We start from the raw sequence: 22,082 nt of genomic DNA on the forward strand, positions 1-22,082 counted from the left end.
CCCCCCCCCCGCCACTTCAAACCCCTCAGATTATTTTTCAGAGTCCATAGTCTCTCATGGTTCACCTCCCCTTCCAATTTCCCCCAACTCCCTTCTCCTCTCTAACTCCCCATGTCCTCCATGCTATTTGTTATGCTCCACAAATAAGTGAGACCATACGATAATTGACTCTCTCTGCTTGACTTATTTCACTCAGCATAATAGTGCCTTTCTGATGGAGGCATCATACTCCATAGTGTATATGGACCACATCTTCCTTATCCATTCTTCCATTGAAGGGCATCTTGGTTCTTTCCACATTTGGGCGACCGTGGCCATTGCTGCTATAAACATTGGGGTACAGATGACCCTTCTTTTCACTACATCTGTATCTTTGGGGTAAATACCCAGTAGTGCAATGGTAGGGTCATAGGGAAGCTCTATTTTTAATTTCTTGAGGAGTCCCCACACTGTTCTCCAAAGTGGCTGCACCAACTTTCATTCCCACCAACAGTGTAAGAGGGTCCCCCTTTCTCCACATCCCCTCCAACACATGTTGTTTCCTGTCTTCCTAATTTTGGCCATTCTAACTGGTGTAAGGTGATATCTCAATGCGGTTTTAATTTGAATCTCCCTGATGGCTAGTGATGATGAACATTTTTTCATGTGTCTGATAGCCATTTGTATGTCTTCATTGGAGAAGTGTCTGTTCATATCTTCTGCCCATTTTTTGATATGCTTGTCTGTTTTGTGTGTGTTGAGTTTGAGGTGTTCTTTATAGAGCCTGGATATCAACCTTTTGTCTGTACTGTCATTTGCAAATATCTTCTCCCATTTCGTGGGTTGCCTCTTTGTTTCTTGACTGTTTCCTTTGCTGTGCAGAAGCTTTTGATTTTGATGAAATCCCAAAAGTTCATTTTCACTTTTGTTTCCTTTGTCTTTGGAGACATATCTTGAAAGAAGTTGCTGTGGCTGATATCGAAGAGATTACTGCCTATATTCTCCTCTAGGATTCTGATGGATTCCTGTCTCACATTGAGGTCTTTTATCCATCTTGAGTTTATCTTTGTGTACAGTGTAAGAGAATGGTTGAGTTTCATTCTTCTACATATAGCTGCCCAGTTTTCCCAGCACCATTTATTGAAGAGACTGTCTTTTTTCCACTGTATATTTTTTCCTGTTTTGTCAAAGATTGTTTGACCATAGAGTTGAGGGTCCATATCTGGGCTCTCTACTCTGTTCAACTGGTCTATGTGTCTGTTTTTATGCCAGTACCATGCTGTCTTGGTGATCACAGGTTTGTAGTAAAGCTTGAAATCAGGTAACGTGATGCCCCCCGTTTTATTTTTGTTTTTCAACATTTCCTTAGCGATTTGGGGTCTCTTCCATTTGGATTGTATTGAATCTATAGACCATTTGAGAGAGAACTGACATCTTAATAACACTGAATCCTCCAAGTCATGAAAAATAATTTTCTCCCTTTACTTTCATCTTCTTTATTTTCATTAGGTAGTGCTTTATAATTTCCAGTGTACAGATCTTTCACATTTGGGATCAGATAGATCCATAAGTATTTCTTATTTTTTGATGCTATTTTAAATAGTATTTTAAAATTATCTACCAATTTGTGTGTGTGTGTGTGTGTGTGTTTATTTTACGTACTACTGTTTTGATAAACTCATGTATTACTTCCAGTAGCTTTTTTTTTGTAAATTCCATCAGATTCTCTACATATATAATTGTCATCTACAAATAAAAACAGATGGACATGTTTCTTTGCAATCACAATGTCTTTTATTTATTGTTCTTGCCTTATTGCACTGGCTACCATTTCCAGTTCAATGCTGAAAAGAAGTGGTGAAAGCACACAGTCCACATCCTTGTGTCCTTCAATTTTTTACCACTAAGATGTTAGCCATATGAAGATTTCTATAGGTGCTTTATATTACCATAAGGAAACTAACTTCTATTCCTTGTTTTCTGAGAATTTTATCATAAGTGAACGATGTATTTTGTAAATGCTTTCTGCATCGATTGAAATGATCACATGGCTTTTATTTTTAATATGTTAATATGGTAAACTATCTGGATTAATTTTCAAATGTGAAAGTACTCTTACTCTGGAGATAAGGCCAACATGATCATGATGTATTATCCTTTTTCTTTGTTGTTGAACTCAGTTTGCTAAAACATTGTTTACAATTTTTACATCTATACTCACTAGATATATTTGTGCTTTTATTTTTCTCTTGTAGTGTCTTTATCTTATTTTAGTAGCAAGGTAGTGCCGATCTCATAAAATAATTCGGGAAGTATTTTCTCCTTGTTAGCTTTCTGGGGAGTTTGTGTAGAATTTTTATAATTTCTTCCTTGTGTTTGCTAGAATTCAATACTAAATCCATTTGAGCCTGGAATTTCATTGTAGAAAAAAAAATTTTTTGCTACAAATTCAAATTCTTTAAAAGATACAAGTCCCTTCAATTCATCTATTTCTTCTTGAAAAAAAATTTGTATTTTATGTCTTTCAAGGAGTTTCTTATTTCATCTAAGTTGTTGAACTTATTGACATACACTTGTCCTTAATAGTTTATTATAATTTTGATATCTTTAAAATATATACTGATATCACCTTCCTCTTTCTTGACTTGGTAATTTATCTTCCTTCTTATCTTCTTCTTCAATCTGGCCAGATGTTTCTCAAATTTATTATTTTGTTTTGTTTTGTTTTGTTTTTTCCAAAGAACTAAGTTTTTGGCTTCACTGATTTCCTATGTTTTATAATCTATTGATTTTTACTCTGATTATTATTCCTTCCTTTCTACCTATATTGTTTTTAATTTGTTCTTCTTTTCTAGTTTTAAGATGGAAGCTGAGTCCAGTATTTGAGACCATTTTTTATTTCTATTCAGGGTTTTTTAGACTAGAAATATTCCCCCAAGCACTGTTTCAATGGCCTCCCCAAAATTCTTACTTTGATATTGTGTTTTCATCTTCATTCCATTTAAAATATCTTCTAGGGGCACTTGGGTGGCTCAGTGGGTTAAGCTGCTGCCTTCAGCTCAGGTCATGATCTCAGGGTCCTGGGATCGAGCCCCACATTGGGTTCTCTACTCAGTGGGGAGCCTGATTCCTTCCCTCTCTCTGCCTGCCTCTCTGTCTGCTTGTGATCTCTCTCTGTCAAATAAATAAATAAAATCTTTAAAAAAAATAAAATATCTTCTAGTTTTCCTTCTATTTATCTTTTGCACAGACTATTTAATATCTCACTATTTGGGGATTTCCTGGAGTTAGTGATTATTATCTCAACTCCATTGCAGTCATAGGACATATTTTATATAATTTTAGTTTTTAAAAATTCATCTAAGACTTTCTTCATTCCCTATAATGTGGTTTATATTGGTAAATTTCTATTTTCTCCTGAAAATGATGTGTATTGTGCTATTGTTGGATTCTTTGTTCTTTATTTAAATGTTAATATGGTCAACTATTTAATAGTGTTGTTCAAATATTCTTTATCCTTGCCGCTTCTACCTACTGTTAATTAATAAAAAAGGAGTATTGAAATCTCCATTGATAAATTTTCATTTGTCTGTTTCTCTTCAAATTTCTATCAGCTTTTATTTCATGTATTTTGAATTTGCTGTTGTAGGGAGAATAAATATTTTGAATAGTCATATCTTCTGAATTCAATGACTCCTTTGTATTATGTAATGAATCTTAGCCCTGGTATTATTATTTTTTCTGAAATATACTTTGATATTAATGTACTTACTCCAATTTTGTGTACTTACTCCAATTTTGTGATGTTTTTCATTAAACATATTTGATTTGCTAAGCATAGTACATATTTTCCCATCCTGTTACCTTTAACAAACCTGTATCTTTGTATTTAAAGTACATTTTTAAAGCAGTATTTGAAACTAATCTAGCAATTTCTGCCTTTTAAACCAGATAATTGGAGCATTTATATTTAATGTGTGTATCAGTAGGGTTAGGTTTAAAACCATCATCTTTTTTTTTTTAAGATTTTATTTATTTATTTGAGAGAGAGACAGTGAGAGAGAGCATGAGCGAGGAGAAGGTCAGAGGGAGAAGCAGACTCCCCATGGAGCTGGGAGCCCGATGCAGGACCCGATCCCAGGACTCCGGGATCATGACCTGAGCCAAAGGCAGTTGTCCACCCAGGCATCCCAATCATCTTGTTTTTTTAACTTCTATTTTTACCATCTATTCTTTGTTCATTTTTCCTATTTTTTATTCTTTGTTTAGAATTGAGGATTCTTTTTAATTATTTCATTTCTTCTCCTTTATTATGAAGTTTATTATTCATAATTCTCTGTTTTGCTATAGTGATTGCTTTCCATTTTATAACATACATCTCTAACTTATCATAATCTATATTCAGGTGATATTATACCACCTCACTCTAAGGAGGAAAAAAATAAACCTTATAAGAGTATACTTCCACATCTTTACTCCAGACTTTAAGTGTTATTATTTTTATACACTTTACTCATATATATGTTTCAAGCCCCACAATACATTTTGTTGTTGTTGTTTAAACAGTCTTTTAAACAATCTTTTAAAAGACTATAAGTACCAAAAAATTATGGTTTAAATAAATCTACAGATTTGATGTGAACCCCATCAAAATACTAATGGCATTTTCACAGAACTAATGACGTTTTTCACAGAATCCTAAAACTTTTATGGAACCACAAAAGACCATGAGTAGTCAAAGGAATTTGAGAAAGAGGAACAGAGTCAGAGGTATCATGCATCCTGATTTTAAACTATACTACAACACTATAGTAATCCAAAAATATGGTAATGACACAAAAACAGACACATAGATCAAAGGAACAGAAAAGAGAGCCCAGAAATAAACCCATGCATGTATGGTCAATTAATCTATGATAAAGGAGGCAAAAATATACAATGGGGAAAAACAGTCTTTTCAATAAATGGTGCTGGGAAAACTGGTGAGCCACATGCAAAAGAATGAAACTGGACCACTTTCTTACACAATATTAACAAACTGAAATCAACTCAAAATGGATTAAAAACTTGAATGTAAGACCTGAAACCATAAAACTAGAAGAAAACAGACAGTACTCCTAGAGAAAGAACAAAACAAATAAACAAACCATAAGCAGTAAGCTTTTTGATATTTGTCTTAGCAATACTTGTTTGGACCAGTTTCCTCATACAAGGAAGAAAAAAGCTAAAATAAACAAATGGGACACCAATGAACTAAAAAATTTTGCATAGTCAAATAACCATTAAAAAAATGAAAAGGCAACTCATTCAATGGGAGACGATCTTTGCAAATCAAACATTTGATAAGTGTTAATATCCAAGATACATAACGAACTCACACAACTTAGTATCAGAACAACAATAAACACCAAAAAAATAATCTGAATAAAGATTGGGCAAAGGACTGGAAGAGACATTTTTCCAAGAATGCAGATGACCAACAGGTACACAAAAAGATGCTCAATATCATTAATCATCAGGGAAATAAGGTATCATTTCACACTGCTCAGATTTGCTATTATTAAAAAAAAAAAAAGAAAGAAGTGTTGGCAAAGATATAGAGAAAAGGGAAACCTCACATACTGTTGGTGGGAATGGAAAGTGGTGCAGCCACTATGGAGAACAACGTATGGAGGTGCCTCAAAAATTTTAAATACAATCCAGTACTTCTACTTCTGGGTATTTATCTGAAACAAAAACACCAATTCAAAGAGATATATGCACCCCCATTACCTGGAGTGTTATTTATGATAACCAAGATATGGAAGCAACTTATGGGTCTATAGATAAATGGATAAAGACTATATGGTGTGTGTGTGTGTGTGTGTGTGTGTGTGTGTGTGTGTGTGTAAAATAGATTATTACTCAGACATAAGAAAATTAAATTTTGTTACTTGTGACAACATGGATGGACCTAGATGGTATTTTGCTAAGTGAAATAAGTCAAAGAAAGGCAGACACCATATGATTTCAGTTACATGTAGAATCTAAAAAACAGAACAAATGTTCAAACAAAACAAGAATAGAGTTACAGAGAACAAACTGTTGGTTACCAGAGCAGGGATGCGAACTAGGTGAAAAGGATTAAGAGGTACACAATTTCAATAATATTGTAAAATGTTGTCTGGTGATGAATGGTAACAACATTTACCGGGGGGATCACTTTTTAATGCATGAAAGTATCAAATCACTATGATGTACACCTGAAAGGGATAGGATATTGTATGTCATAGTTATACCTTAACTTTAGAAAAATATAATTTACTGATCATGGTTACCACTGTCATTTTCTTCTTCTCTTCAAGTAGAGCCCACACTTCATCAGGTGTCTTTTGTCTTCCATTGTAGGACTTCCTTTAAGATTTTTACTAGTGCAGGTCCACAGCTGGTAAGTTCTTTCAGCTTTTGTGTGTTCGAAAAAAACCTTTATTTTTGAAATAAAAATGTTCTACTTGATATCGATATACATTTCTAGATTTACAAATTCCATTTCCTTTCAGTACTTCAAAGATGTTTCCTCTCTGTTTTCTGACATTGATTCTGAAGGGAAATCTGCTGTCATCCTTGTTTTTGTTCCTCTCTGTGCAGTGTATCTTTTCCCTCTGGCTCTTTTTCATGTTCTGTCTTTAGACTGCTCCTGAGAAATCTGATTATGATGTGCCTTGGTGTAGTTTTCTTCATGTGTCTTGTGCTTGGGAGTTGTAGATCTCCCTGGATCTGTGAGTTCATAGTATTCATCAGATTTGAAAATTTTCGACCAGTATTTCAACTGTGTATTTATTTTGTTTGTTTGTTTCACCATCCATTCCTCTGGGGACTCTATTTGTGTATCAAGCTACTTGACATATTTTTTTTCCAATTTTCTTTGGAATAGATTTTATTTTTTAGGGCCATTTTAGGTTTACAGAAAACTTTTGCAGAAAGTACAGAGTGTTCCCCCAAAGGGATACACTCCTTTTACCCACCCAGGCAGTCTATCTCATTATTAACATGTTCTTTAGTGTTACATCTTTCTTACAACTAAGGAGCCAGTATTTATATATTATTATGAAGTAAAGCTCACGATTTACCTGGAGGTTCCTTCCATGCTCTGCAGTTCTATAAAGAGTGTTCTGTATCCAACATTAAGGTATTCTCCAGAAGTTCCACTGCTTAAAAATGTTCTGTGATCCATGCATTCATTCTTCCTCTCCTCCCCGCAGACCCTGGAAACCACTAATCTTTTTATTGTCTCTGTATAGTTTTGCTCTTTCCAGAAGGTCATAGAGTTGTAATCATACAGTTTATAGCCTTTAAAGGTTGGATTCTTTCACTTAGTGATATGCATTGATGGTCCAGATTTTCAAGCATCCAATCAAAAATCTATAAGATTATTAGTCATAACATCTTCACAACAAGAAGTAAAATTAAAACAGAAGACATGACTGTCCATCTTGTAGATTCTCATGGACATAGCAATCCTGTGTTTATTAGACATGCACTAGGTAGGGTTTGGGGTCAGGAAAACCAGAACATTGATGAGAAGAACATATTCATGTGTACGTGGAAGGTGGCACAGCCACCAGATGAGAGGATGTCATCTCCACCCCCTAAAACATGCAGTGTCACACAAAAGCATTCAATTCCATGACAAATCTCCAAAATGGCACTTAAACAGGAGTAGGCATTGAATTCCTTTATTTGACAGGAAACCCAAGAAAGAAATAGCAGATTAACATGTACAAGCATAGCTGTTTGAAGTTTCAGGTTTTTCTGTAAGTGACACTTTGTAGATTATAAACATGTTTCTATAACACATCATTAACATTTCCAGCCTGCCAAGTAAAAGGCACTCACTCTTTCTGTTTGTCAGGCTTAGAGGTCTCTGTACAAATTTCATTTGCTTTATTTTAATTATTTGGGGTATCAACTTTTCATAGCTCTTGATTAAAGACGATCTTTCTCTTTCTTTCTTAAGTGTGTTCTTGCTCAGGTGCTGGAATTCATGAACGTGTCACAGAGATCAAAATATAGTTGGGAAAATGACTAGCTAGCAGAATGAACCGTACTCTAATGTTTGATTGCTTACATCAAAGAGATCATATGCAGGGATTCAGAAACATTTCATAATTTGCTCATGTTGTGAAGTCTTCAAGCAATACCTACTTGCTTGCTGCAGAAATTATTACAAAGATCCCACAGCTACCTAGTGCATAAGACAACAATCAAAGTCACATTCTCTTTGCCCTGGCATTGTATTGTGTCAGTCTACTGTAGCACTTACAAGGTGAAACGTAAAAAAATTTAAAACACTGTTTGCTAACTAGAGTCTAGCTGTGAGCTTGTTTTCCAGGGCTTTGTTAAATCTGTAAAATAACACAGTATGTCCTATATGTATACCTTTTTTTAGGTCTATGAATCTCAGACTGTGTTCCTGAGTTGACATATAAGAATGTAATTTTTAAAATATATAATGTGTCATTATAAAAGGGACACAACAAACTCGGGATTTTCTCTTTGGCAACATCCTAGCAATATGGGACACAGTCAAAACATTATAATATGTTAAAATGATCCTTTTTTTTAACTTCACAAGGAAGACAAGAATATCAACTGATTCTGTTTCAGTTACATCACACTTTAAAGCGAGGGTCGTACCCCACGTGACCTGTGTGTCCTCATTCCTTCCCTTCTCCTCGCTCCTCCCCCACTGCCAGCCTCTAGGGTAGGTTACAAGAGTCGGGTGGAGGAGTCACAAGAACAGGAAGCAAACACACTGGGTTTGAGACGCTGGAAGTCTGAGTTAGAGTATTGATCAGTCAAAATACAGGGACACCTGGGTGACTCAGCTGGTTAAGTACCTGCCGTCAGCTCAGGTCATGATCTCAGGATCCTGGGATCCAGCCCCACATTGGGCTCCCTGTTCATCAGAGAGTCTGCTTCTCCCTCTGCCCCTCCCCTGCATTTGTACTCTTTCTCCCTGACAAATAAATAAGTAAAATCTTATTTTTTTTTAAATCAAAACACAATACATTTGGGCTACAGTTAAATCTTACCCACTTGCTATCACTCATTTCATGTCTTAGCTCCCACTTGCTATCACTCATTTCATGTCTTAGCTCCAGCAACACAAGGCATTTTGAAACCCAGTAAAGGGATGCTCGAACTTCTCAAAGAATTCCCCGATGGTGTCAAAATGAAGTGACCATAGGGTTTTCATTGGTTCTCAGCTGATGGCACTTTGCCATTTGTCACTGTCCACCCCGTAACCCACTCCCACCCCAGACCCAACCCCGGCCCCAAGCAGGCATAGAGGGAACAAAGCAGAGGAACCGTACTCACCAGCCTTGATGTGGACATCCTGACTTCTAATTTTCCCTGAAGGATTTTCAGCTGTGCAATAATAAGTATTATCATGGATTAAGGTACTAAAGCTTGAAGGAGGGAAGGGAAAAATTTGGAGAGTGCCGTTGGGGTGGACGTGGCGGATCCCGGGGACATCGTAGATCTCCTCGCCCGTCGCTAGGTACCATCTGAGAGACACAGGAGGGACGCCTGCAGCGGGGCAGGGCACCAGGGTCCCCGTGGTGCTCGCAAACACTACCTCTTGCAGAGATGCATTGACAAAGTAGAGGCTGGAGTGAAGGTCCTCACTGAAAACTACAAGAAAACAAGACGAGAACTGGTCAGTAAGGCTCGTGTTCTGAACTTGGCCTTCAGTCACTCTGGCCCCACAAGGTTGTTTTGAGAAAACAATCACAAGGCTTGACTAAAATGAAATAATTCAAAATTGCTCAACTACTATGGACAGAGAAGCTGGTATTAAAAAATCAGCTACTATCCTCACTTCGTACCTTGTACACCAACTGATAAGTTATCCCTGACCTTAACTTGTAATGGATTACTTACCAGCCTGTTCCCCACATCCCCTTCTGCCTCCACAGTACTGACCATGACTGGGATTTAGGCTGTGTAATTTGTATTCATCTATTGTTTTTCTCCCCCTCTAGAGCCTGAGTCCCAGGAGAACAAGGTCACGATTTGTTCATGCTCTAACCCAGAGCCCAGAGCCCAACACCCTGCCAGTGTAGGGCGAACAGAAGCTAAAGGAATCAATGATGAGGTCCACTTGCTAGGACTAACTGGCTCTGGTTGGGAGGTACACTGAGAGATATTCTGGAATGAAATCAGTCACAACTTTGAAAAATTAAATCTATGTTTGTAGGTAAAACATTTTATTTTATTTATTTTTTTTAAAGATTTTATTTATTTATTTGACAGAGAGAGATCACAAGTAGGCAGAGAGGCAGACAAAGAGAGAGGAGGAAGCAGGCTCCCGGCTGAGCAGAGAGCCCTATGCGGGGCTCAATCCCAGGACTCTGGGATCATGACCTGAGCCGAAGGCAGAGACTTTAACCGACTGAGCCACCCAGGCGCCCCTGTAGGTAAAACATTTTAAAAAGCACAATCAGTTTTCTAAAAACAGTATCAATCAATGATGCATTTTTTTTTTAATTGAAAAGATGCAGCAATAATACAGGGAACTTTGATGGAAGTATCACTCAATTCCACTAGCCTATGACAGTTTCTGTTCTGATTTTTATACTTCCTCTCCTGGTCCACCGGCCTACATGCTGTACCCACATGATTATTTTATGTAATAACGTGTACATGCAAAATACGCAATTGTTATAGGCTGTGCTTCTTTCTCCTAACATTATCTCATATACCAAATTCCGTATTTCTATACAGACCTTGCAAGCAAATACTGGATCCACATTTTCCCTAATGATTTTCTAGACTATTCTCCTGATCTTAGTTATTTTTTTATTTTATTTTTAAAAAAATTTTTTGAATTTCTTTTCAGTGTTCCAGAATTCATTGTTCATGCACCACACCCAGTGCTCCATGCAATACATGCCCTCCACAACACCCACCACCAGGCTCACCCAACCACCCGCCCCCCTCCCCTCCAAAACCCTCAGTTAGTGGTCTTAGTTATTTAAATTGTTTCTGTTTTAATTGCTATCAATAAGCTATCTACAAATCAGTTCAGACATATTTGGCTTTTTAATTCATTGACTGAGTGCCCATGTTGCACTCAGTAACAAATAGTCACGGAGAGTTATTTATGTGAACAAAGGGTACAATTTCTAGAATCCAAAAATTAACCCAAAGATTTTAAAATGTCATAAAGACCTACTTCTCAGATGTTACCACTTCTATTTGACTTCCTAAAAACAAATCCTCATCACATAGACATAAGAGAGAAAAGAAGCTCTCAATACTTGGAATTAACCTCATTGGGCAGAGATGAGAATATTAGGGAGAACCTGTACCATCCCAGGCCATGTTATGAAACTCAAGCTGTTATTCTATTCTTGTGAACAGCAAATCTGCCAGGAGTAAAACAGGCTCCCCTTGGCAGAAAAAGATGTGTCTCCTCAGAAGGGTTGTCACTTGACCAAGGATTCAGGTCTAGGAGGTCGCAGATACAGGATTCAGTTTTTCTGATGAAGCTCGAACCTCATTATACAGTTGCCTTTACTCTATAAAGCCAATTCCCAGGGAAGCTCTGTTTATGTGATTCAGTGTCCCCTAGCCAGCTCCCATGAATATCCACCCACTTCCTCTTTTGTCTCTCTCTCGGGTGGCACTCACCAGTTTGCTCACCAGGGCCAGCACTGGCTATCTGTGAGCTGACAAACAGAAGGGATGCCATGGGTCAAAAGATGACAAAGAAAAATCCATTTTGTAAGTGATAGGTTTACTCAAAAAGAAGACAGGCAGGGGTGTTCATCAAGTAGTAATGGTTTGATGGCTTTTTCTGCCAACCATAACTAAAGACTTTAGCAATGCTCCATAAATCAGAATATGAAAATTATTGCTAACTAAGAAATTGGCTCTGATAGGAAGCACAGTTAATAGTTAAACATTACAGCTTTCAACTAAAATAAAAACGCTGATAGTGGCACCATGATTTTACATTTGAGCTTTCTAGGAAACTGACATCACCCCAAACACATTGTTAGGAGTGAGGTAACTGTCACTCTTCAAGGCTAATTAATTCCACCCAGATCCTTTTCTGTTCCCTCCCCACATGACTCTTCTGTCAACTGGATTTGGGTAATTCGAACTAAATAAAATTCAGTCATATTTGAATTCTTTCTCTTGTCTCATAAAAGTAGCCTTGTTAAGAATAGAAAGTCTTTGAAAACGTGAATGTATATAAGGAATATTTCATATATAAATGTGAAATTATTTAAATGACTGAAAGAAAAATGCAAAATAAATGTTTAATCCTAATAGTTAAGAAGATAAGTGACCCACAGGGGATTACTGTCACTTCTCCTTACATTTTTTAAAGGTATTTCACATTAGTCTTTCTACTTCGCACCACTGGGTTTAATAATGTAACATAAACTCATTCTCTAAGATACACATCATATGGCTACAGGCAAGAGAAAACCCAAACTACATTCCAGCAGCTTCTGTTTCTTCCATCTAAGGGGCTATCCATCTGCTTAAATAATAGTACTTCATTTTATGGCATGCTGCATGCACTTTAAACACAGCAACACTTGCTCCCTCCAGTAAGGGCATGTGCAATCTCACTGTGAATTCCATGTGTGTGAAATTTCCCTGAAACTAACTGCAGTTTAATAATAGAAAGCTAAACAAAACATTCGGAATTATCTTGCCACACAACGTGGCGTATAAAATCCTGGGGTGTGGACATTAAGGACGCTGATGGAAGAGGCTTTGGAGAATTGTTCTTTCATCAGCAGATTTCTGCATGGTTTATACTGTTATAACAGATGGTATAAGCAGGGCTCCCGTGACAACGTAAAGAAGAACATTACACTAAAAAATAGAGTAAGTCTATGTTGCTTGCTTTAAATTCCAGATCTGGCCAGGTGAAGAGACATGAAAGAAATGTTAGAGAATGCAATGACATGATCTCTCTTTCATGTGAGAGAATCTGCCCTATACCAGTCTTCAGGCAAGGCCCCAGGAATGAAAATTCACATGAGTCTGGGTACTGATCTCAAGGAATTTTTGGTCTAGAGGGTGCCACAGTCAGTAAAGAGATCACTGATAATTTTTCCCTGAGTGCTGTTGCAGAGTTATTCACAAAATTCTACAGGAGCATAAAGGAGAGAGACTACCCCAGCCTGGGGAGGAGGAGGGGAAATCTCTAGAGAGAAGAGGAAAGGAGATGCTAGGCAGAGGGCCTATAAGTGTTAGGACACGGAGTCATCACAGACAGGAGAGAAGCAAGAAGATTCTGGGTAACAGAAACTTCATGGCTGAACTAAGAGTGATGCATAATTTGAGAGAGGGAGCTTGAGGTTCTTTATACTACTTATTCTTACACACTTGCTCATCACCTACTATTGACCTGACACTGTGCTAAGGGCTCAAAATACAAGAACAACCAAAACTTGGAGGGTGATCTCGGGAAGCTTCCATTTCAGATGCTTATAAGTTTGGATTATAAGCGGTAGCAGATCTCATGCTAAAAAGCATGAGCTTAATTCTGCGAGCAGCAGGAAGTCCCATCCATAAGTATATACCCAAGAGAAATGAATACACATTTCCATGAAAATGCCTGTACACAGTGTTTAAAGCAGCATCATTGACAATAGTCAGATGTGCAAACAACCGCAGCGTCCATCAGCTGAAGAACCGACCAACAAAATCTGGTGTCTCCCATGAGTGGAGATGTATTCAGCAGCAATGAGAAATGAAATACTGATGCATGATACAGACACAGATGACCCTTGATAATATCGTGCTAAGTGAAAAAGTGCCAATCGCAAAAGACCACACACTCAACAATTATGTAAATTCACATGAAATGCCCCGAAGAGACAACTCTGTAGGAACAGAAAGGAATGGTTTCCTTAGAACTGTGGGTGAGGGTGAGGGGGTTATAGGGTGGTAGTTAAGGGATGCAGATTTTCTTCCTGAGATGATTAAAATGGTCTAAACTTGACCATGGTGAAGATTGTACAGATATATAAATTTACTAAAAACCACTGAATTGTACAAATGGGTAAATTTTATTGTATGTAAATGATATTTCAGCAAAATTGTTTAAAAAAATAGAGAATCTGTAAGTTTTGATGCAGAAAAAAATTGAAACTTTCCCAATTTGTAGTTTAAAAAAGTAAACAATGGATTTACAAGGAGTGGAGACTAGAGACAGGAATTCCGATTAGGCTGATATGGGCATGACTACTAACTGCCTGGTCATTGGCAAAGGGAAGAAAAAGGCTAACTATATGAACATGTCTGATGTGATCCTGCTGGAATGTGTGGGCAGGGCCTTAGAAAGAATGAGACTGAGGAAGAGGAAAAGTCATTATTGTCAAATTCAGTAGTTTTCATGCCTGGCTGTATCATTGCTATGTGAATGAATATAGAGAACATACAAGGCAGAGCTGGTTGGGCAGAGAAAACAATAGTGTCAGATTCACTAAGGTTAAGAGGGCACTGACTTTGGGACACCCACTAGTGAGGTGGGAAAAAGGGTCTAAGACCCCAGAGAGAGATGTCCTAATCAGGGAATCTGAAGCCCGCCATTCAGTAAGACATACCAAGGAGAGTGTAAAGAACAAGAAGAGACAAAAACCAGAGATGGGGTAGGTCGGAGACTAGATGAAATAGGTGAGGGGATTAAGAGTACAATTATCTTGTTGAGCACTGAGTAAACATATGGAAGTGTTGGATCACTATAATGTATATCTGAAACTAATAAAACATTGTACATTATGCTGAAATCAAAATTTGAAAAGTAAAATCAAAGTTAAAAAGAAAACAGAAATGGGGGCATGCCTTGGATGGCTCAGTTAAGTGTCTGGCTTCTACTCAGGTCATGATCCCAGGGTCCTGGGAGTAGGCCCCACATTGGGCTGCCCACTAAGCAAGGAGTCTCCTTCTCCCTTTTCCTCTGCCCTTCCCTGCTGCTTATGCTTGCGCTCTCTCTCTCCCTCTTTCTCAAATAAATAAATAAAAATCTAAAAAAAAAAAAAAAGCAGAGATGCATCTTCAGGGATACTTAATATATAAAAGATGAGCAAAAGAAGGAGCAAGATGGCAGAGAAGTAGGAGACTGAGATATCATCAGGTCCCAGGAGTTCCACTAGATAGTTATCAAACCATTCTGAAAACTTACAAAGTCAACAGGAGATAGAAGAGTAGAAGAGTAGCAATTCTAGGAACAGAAAATCGACCACTTTCCGGAAGATAAGACATGTGGAGAAGTGAATCCGAAGCAATATATGGGAATAGAGTTTGTGGGGAGAGGGGCCGGCTCCCAGCAAGTGATAGGGCAGTGGAGCACAAAGTCAGAACTTTTAGAAGTCCGCTCAACTGAGGAAAATTGCTCCAGAGGCTAAGTGGGGGGTGAAGCACTCATAGGGACAGTGTGGTCTCAGGACCCTCAAGGACACAAAAAGACTAGGGGTGCCTGAGTATGGCAGAGCCCCCATGTATTGGAGTGGGGATATTGGCTACAGAGACAGAGTTGGAGCCGAGGAGTGAGCTCTCAGCTCGGGGATACCTTAAACCATGATCCGAGGCACAGTGCCCGAGCAGGGACTCCACAAGTGGCAGATCCTGGGAGACCCCCTCCTCCTCCTCCAGGAGGAGCAGAGTGGGAGCGTGCTGCAGGAATCTGCTGCGTTTGGAGACTCCAAACAGGGCATGCACCAGAGATAGAAACACTCAGTCACAGGCCGGGTGAGCTCTGAGTGCAACCACCAAGGAGATGGGAGGGACTGACTGATTTTCTCTGAGGGCACACAGAGGAGTGGGGCTCAGAGTTCTCAGCTCCACTGGCCAGAGATTGGGAGGCAACATTTTCATTCCCGTCCTTCAGATCAGGGAACAAAAGCTCCCGAGGGTGAACCCAAGCAGATTACTTAGCCTGGCCCCTGGCAAGGGTGGTAAAATTCCACCTCAGGCAAAGACATTTGAGAATCACAGCAACAGGCATATCTCCCAGAAGATCAGCAAGAACATCCAACCAAGACCAAACTCACCCACCAATGAGAACTGTGGAACTCCAGAGCTAAGGGAAATGCAGCATATAGAATTCATGGCTATTTTCCCATGTTTCTTTAGTCTTTCAAAGTTAAAATTTTTTAATTTTATTTTTTTCTTATTCTATTTTTTAAAATGTTTCCTCTTTCCTATTTTAATTTTTTTTTAACTATTTTATCTTATCAATGCCTTTTTAAAAGTCTTTTTTAAATCTTCATTGTTAAAGTCATATTTTATCCCTTCATTGTATTTAACCTTATTTCTTGTATACATATAAGTTTTTTTTCTTTAAAATTTTGGGATACAATTTCTCCTAATAGATCAAAACATACCCTAAATCTAGTGCATATCCTTGTTCTAGTCTCCAGCATGCTCATGTCTTTCCTCTTTTTTTTCTTTTTTTTTAATGAACTTTTTATATTATCAATTACCTTTTTTAGAATTTTTAAATTTTCATCTTCACATTCATATTCCATCCCTTCATCATGTTTACCCATACATATATATATATATAATATATATATATGAAATATATAAATATTATTTAATATATATTTTATTTTGTGGTGAGTATGAGTGTGTGTATATATATATATATATATATATATATACACACATTTTTTTTCTATCTTTAAAATTTTGGGAGGTAGTTTCTTCTAACAGAGCAAAATATACCCAAAATCAAGTGTGTGGCTCTGTTCTATTCACCAGTCTAATATATATATATTTTCTTTTTCCCCCTTTCTTCTTCCCCCTGTTTTGGGTCTCTTCTGATTTGGTTATTGTATATTTTTCTGGGGTTGTTGACACATTTTTAGTATTTTCTTCTGTCATTCATCTATTCTTACCTGGATAAAATGACAAGGCAGAAAAACTCACCACAAAAAACAAACAAACAAACAAGCAAACAAAAAACTAAGAGGGAGTACCAAAGGCTAGGGACCTAACCAATACAGACATTAGTAATATGTCAGAACTAGAGTTCAGAATGACAATTCTCAAGGTGCTAGCTGGGCTCAAAAAAAACATGGAAAAATATTAGAGAATTCCTTTCTGGAGAAATAAAATCCCTTTCTAGAGAAATAAAAGAATTAAAATCTAACCAAGTTGAAATTTTAAAAAAAGCTATTAATGGGGTGCAATAAAAAATGGAGGCACTTAGTGCTAGGATAAATGAGGGAGAAGAGAGAATCAGTGATATAGAAGACCAAATGACAGAGAATAAAGAAGCCGAGAAAAAGAGATAAACAGCTACTGGACCACAAGGGAAGAATTCAAGAGATAAATGATACCATAAGATGAAATAATATTAGAATAAAAGAGATCCCAGAAGAAGAAGGAAGAGAGGGACAAGAAGGCATATTGGAGCAAATTATAGCAGAGAATATCCCTAATTTGGTGAAGGGAACAAACATTAAAATTCAGGAGGCACAGAGAACCCCCCTCAAAATCAATAAAAATAGGTCCACACCACATCATATAATAGTAAAACTTACAAGTCTCACTGACAAAGAAAAAAATCCTGAAAGCAGCTTGGGACAAGAGGTCTGTAACATACAATGGTAGAAATATTAGGTTGGCATACCTACCCACAGAGACCTGGCAGGCAAGAAAGGACTGGCATGATATATTCAGAGCACTAAATGAGAAAAATATGCAACCAAGAATATTATATCCAGCTAGGCTGTCATTGAAAATAGAAGGAGAGATATAAAAGCTTCCAGAACAAACAAAAATTAAATGAAATTTGCAAACATCAAACCAGAGACAATATACAGTAATAGTCACCTTGCAGGCAATACAATAGTACTAAATTCATATCTTTCAATAGTTAACCTGAATGTAAATAGGCTAAATGCCCCCAATCAAAAGATAAAGGGTATCAGAATGGATAAAAAAACAAGACCCATCGATATGCTGTCTACAAGAAACTCATTTTAGACCCCAAGATACCTCCAGATTTAAAGTGAGGGGGTGGAAAACAATTTAAAACCATGCTAATGGGCATCAAAAGAAAACTGGGGTGGCAATTCTTATATCAGATAAATTAGATTTTAAGCCAAAGACTATAATAAGAGATGAGAAAGGACACCATATCGTACTTAAAGGGTCTATCCAACAAGAAGTCCTAAGAATTTTAAATATATATGTGCCTAACATGGGAGCAGCCAATTATATAAACCAATTAATAACAAAATCAAAGAAACACATCAACAATATGACACTAATACAATAATAGTAGGGCACTTCAACACCCCCCTTACTGAAATGGACAGATCATCTAAGCACAATACCAATATAGAAATAAAGGCTTAAATGACACACTAGACCAGATGGACATCACAGATATATTCAGAACATCCCATCCCAAAACAACAGAATATATATTCTTCTCTAGTGCACATGGAACGTTCTCCAGAATAGATCACATCCTGGGTCACAAATCAGGTCTCAACTGGTACCAAAAGATTGGGATCATTCCCTTCATATTTTCAGACCACAATGCTCTGAAACTAGAACTCAATCACAAGGGAAAATTTATTTTTTTTATTTTAATTTTTTTTATTTATTTTATTTTTTCATTGTTCCAAGATACATTGTTTTGTTTTGTTTTAAAGATTTTATTTATTTATTTGACAGACAGAGATCACAATTAGGCAGAGAGATCACAAGTAGGGGTTGGGGAGCAGGCTCCCTGCTAAGCAGAGAACCTGATGTGGCTTGATCCCAGGTCCTGGGATCATGACCTGAGCTGGAAGCAGAAGCTTTAACCCATTGAGCCACCCAGGCACCCCCCAAGATGCATTGTTTATGCACCACACCCAGTGCTCCATGCAATACAGGCCCTCCTTAATACTCACCACCAGACTCATCCATTCCCCTTACCCTTCTCCCCTCCAGAACTCTCAGTTTGTTTCTCAGAGTCCACAGTCTCTCATGCTTCATCTCCCCCTCTGATTTCCCCCAATTCACTTTTCCTTTCCTTCTTCTAATGTCCTCCATGTTAATCCTTATGCTCTCCAAGTTAGTGAAGCCATATGATAATTTTTTGTTGTTGTTGTTGAACAAAATATTTTAATATAAACTATTAATATAGATTTAGGGGGCAATACATGGTATAATTCTTAATTGGTGATATTAAATAATATCAATCTAAAATACTTTCAAAATGAATTTGAATTTTAAAAACTGTGAAATTGTTCAAACTAAAAACTTTTCACTATTAAGGTTTGTTTTTTCCAGTTGTAAATTCAAGATCTACTTTACTTTTTTTAATTAATTTATTTATTTTCAGAAAAACAGTATTCATTATTTTTTCACCACACCCAGTGCTCCATGCAATCTGTGCCCTCTAGAATACCCACCACCTAGTACCCCAACCTCCCACCCCACCCCGCCACTTCAAACCCCTCAGATTGTTTTTCAGAGTCCATAGTCTCTCATGATTCACCTCCCCTTCCAATTTACCCCAGCTCCCTTCTCCTCTCTAACACCCCTTGTCTTCCATGATATTTGTGGAGCATAACAAGGGGAAATTTATAAAGAACTCAAGTACATGGAAGCTAAAGAGAGTCCTACTAAAGAATGAGTGGATCAACCAGGAAATTAAAAAAATAAATAAATAAAAAATCATGGAAACAAATGAAAATGAAAACACAAATGTTCAAAATCTTTGGGACACAAAAAAGCAGTCCTGAGAGGAAAGTATATAGCAATACAAACCTTTCTCAAGAAACAAGAAAGGTTTTAAGAAAACACCTAATCCTACACCTAAAGGAGTTGGAGAAAGAACAGCAAAGAGAACTTAAGCCCAGCAGGAGAAGAGAAATAATAAAGATTAGACCAAAAATCAATGAAATGGAAACCAAAAGAACAGTAGAACAGATCAACAAAACTGGGAGCTGGTTCTTTGATAGAATTAATAAGATTAATAAACCCCTGGCCAGACTGATCAAAAAGAAAAGAGAAAGGACCCAAATTGATAAAATCATGAATGAAAGAGGAGAGATCACAACTAACACCAAAGAAATACAAACAATTATAAGAACATATTATGAGCAACTATACATCAGCAAATTTGGCAATCTGGAAGAAATGGATACATTACTAGAGACATATAAACTATCAAAACTAAACAAGGAAGGAATAGAAAACCTGAACAGACCCATAATCAGTAAGGAGATTGAAGCAGTCATCAAAAATCTCCCAAAAACAAGAGCCCAGGGACAGTAGGCTTCCCAAAGGAATTCTAACAAATATTTAAAGGATGTCTATTCTGATGGAGGCATAGTACTCCATAGTGTATATGGACCACATCTTCCTTATCCATTTGTCCTTTGAAGGGCATCTTGGTTCTTTCCACAATTTGGCGACCATGGCCATTGCTGCTATAAACATTGGAATACCCAACTTTTGTAGCAACATGGACAGGACTGGAAGAGATTATGCTGAGAGAAAGAAGTCAAGCAGAGTCAATTATCATATGGTCTCACTTATTTGTAGAGCATAACAAATAGCATGGAGGACATTGGGAGTTAGAGAGGAGAAGGGAGTTGGGGAAAATTGGAAGGGGCGGTGAACCATGAGAGACTATGGACCCTGAAAAACAATCTGAGGATTTTGAAGGGGGGGGGGTGGGAGGTCGGGGTACAAGGTGGTAGGCATTATAGAGGGCACGGATTGCATGGAGCACTGGGTATGGTGCAAAAATAATGAATACTGTTATGCTGAAAATAAATAAAAAATAAATTTAAAAATAAATTAATGTCTATTCTTCTGAAACTGAAACTTCCAAAAAATAGAAATGGAAGGAAAACTTCCAAACTCATTTTATGAGGCCAGTACTAACTTGATCCTAAAACCAGACAAAAACCCCATCAAAAAGGAGAATTACTGATCAATATCCTTGATGAATACAAAAGAAAAATTCTCACCAAAATACTAACCAATAGGATTATTATAAGGATTATAAGGATAATTATAAGAAATATAAGAATAATTATAAGAGGGGCGCCTGGGTGGCTCAGTGGGTTAAAGCCTCTGCCTTAGGCTCAGGTCATGATCCCAGGGTCCTGGGATCAAGCCCCACATCAGGCTCTCTGCTCAGCAGGGAGCCTGATTCCCCCCTCTCTCTCTCTGCCTGCCTCTCTGCCTGCTTGTGATCTCTGTCTGTCAAATGAATAAATAAAATATTTTTTTAAAAAGATTAAAAATAAGAATTATAAGAATAATTATAAGAATTATAAGGATAATTCACCGGGACCAAGTGGGATTTGCTCCTGGGCTGCAAGGTTGGTTCAACTTCTTCCAATCAATCACTGTGATACAATACTTTAATAAAAGAAAGAACAAGAACCAGGTGATACTCTTGATAGATACTAAAAAAGCATTTAACAAAGTACAGCATCCTTTCTTGATCAAAACTCTTCACATACCTCAATATCATCAAAGCCTTCTATGAAAAACCCATAGTGAATATCATTCTCAATGGAGAAAAACAGAGAGCTTTTCTGCTAAGGTCAGGAACATGGCAGGAATGTCCAATATCACCACTGTTGTTCAATATAGTACTAGAAGTCCTAGTCTCAGCAATCAGACAACAAAAAGAAATAAAATGCATCTGAATCAGTAAAGAAGAAGTCAAACTCTCTTTGCAGATGATATGATACTTTATGTGGAAAACCCCGACGTCTCCACTCCAAAACTGCTAGAACTCATACAGGAATCCAGTATTAAACCAATGCATGGAAATCAGTTTCAATTCTAGACACCAACAGCAAGACAGAAGAAAGATAATTTAAGGAGTTGGTCTCATTTACAATTGCACCCAAAACCATAAGATACCTAGGAATAAACCTAACCAAAGAGGCAAAGAATCTGTACTCAGAAAACAAAAATACTCATGAAAGAAATTGAAGAAGACACAAAGAAATGGAAAAGCATTACATGCTCATTGAGTGGAAGAACAAATATTGTGAAAATGTCTATGCTACCTAAAGTAAACTATGCATTTAACATTATCCTTATCAAAATAC

At 37.3% G+C, this 22,082-nt stretch overlaps 1 protein-coding gene across 2 annotated transcripts in view; it reads right to left on the bottom strand.

Moving 5' to 3' along the window:
- DSCAM (DS cell adhesion molecule) overlaps positions 1–22,082 on the bottom strand; it is a 750,559-nt gene that overhangs the window by 615,084 nt on the left and 113,393 nt on the right. For both annotated transcript variants that reach the window (XM_059392376.1, XM_059392375.1), the window contains exon 2: positions 9,340–9,657. In XM_059392376.1, the coding sequence (XP_059248359.1) occupies positions 9,340–9,657 (318 nt within the window). The remainder of the gene's footprint in view (positions 1–9,339; positions 9,658–22,082) is intronic.

This window comes from Mustela nigripes, chromosome 2 (assembly GCF_022355385.1).
Source record: "Mustela nigripes isolate SB6536 chromosome 2, MUSNIG.SB6536, whole genome shotgun sequence".
Taxonomy (NCBI): Eukaryota; Metazoa; Chordata; class Mammalia; order Carnivora; family Mustelidae; genus Mustela; species Mustela nigripes.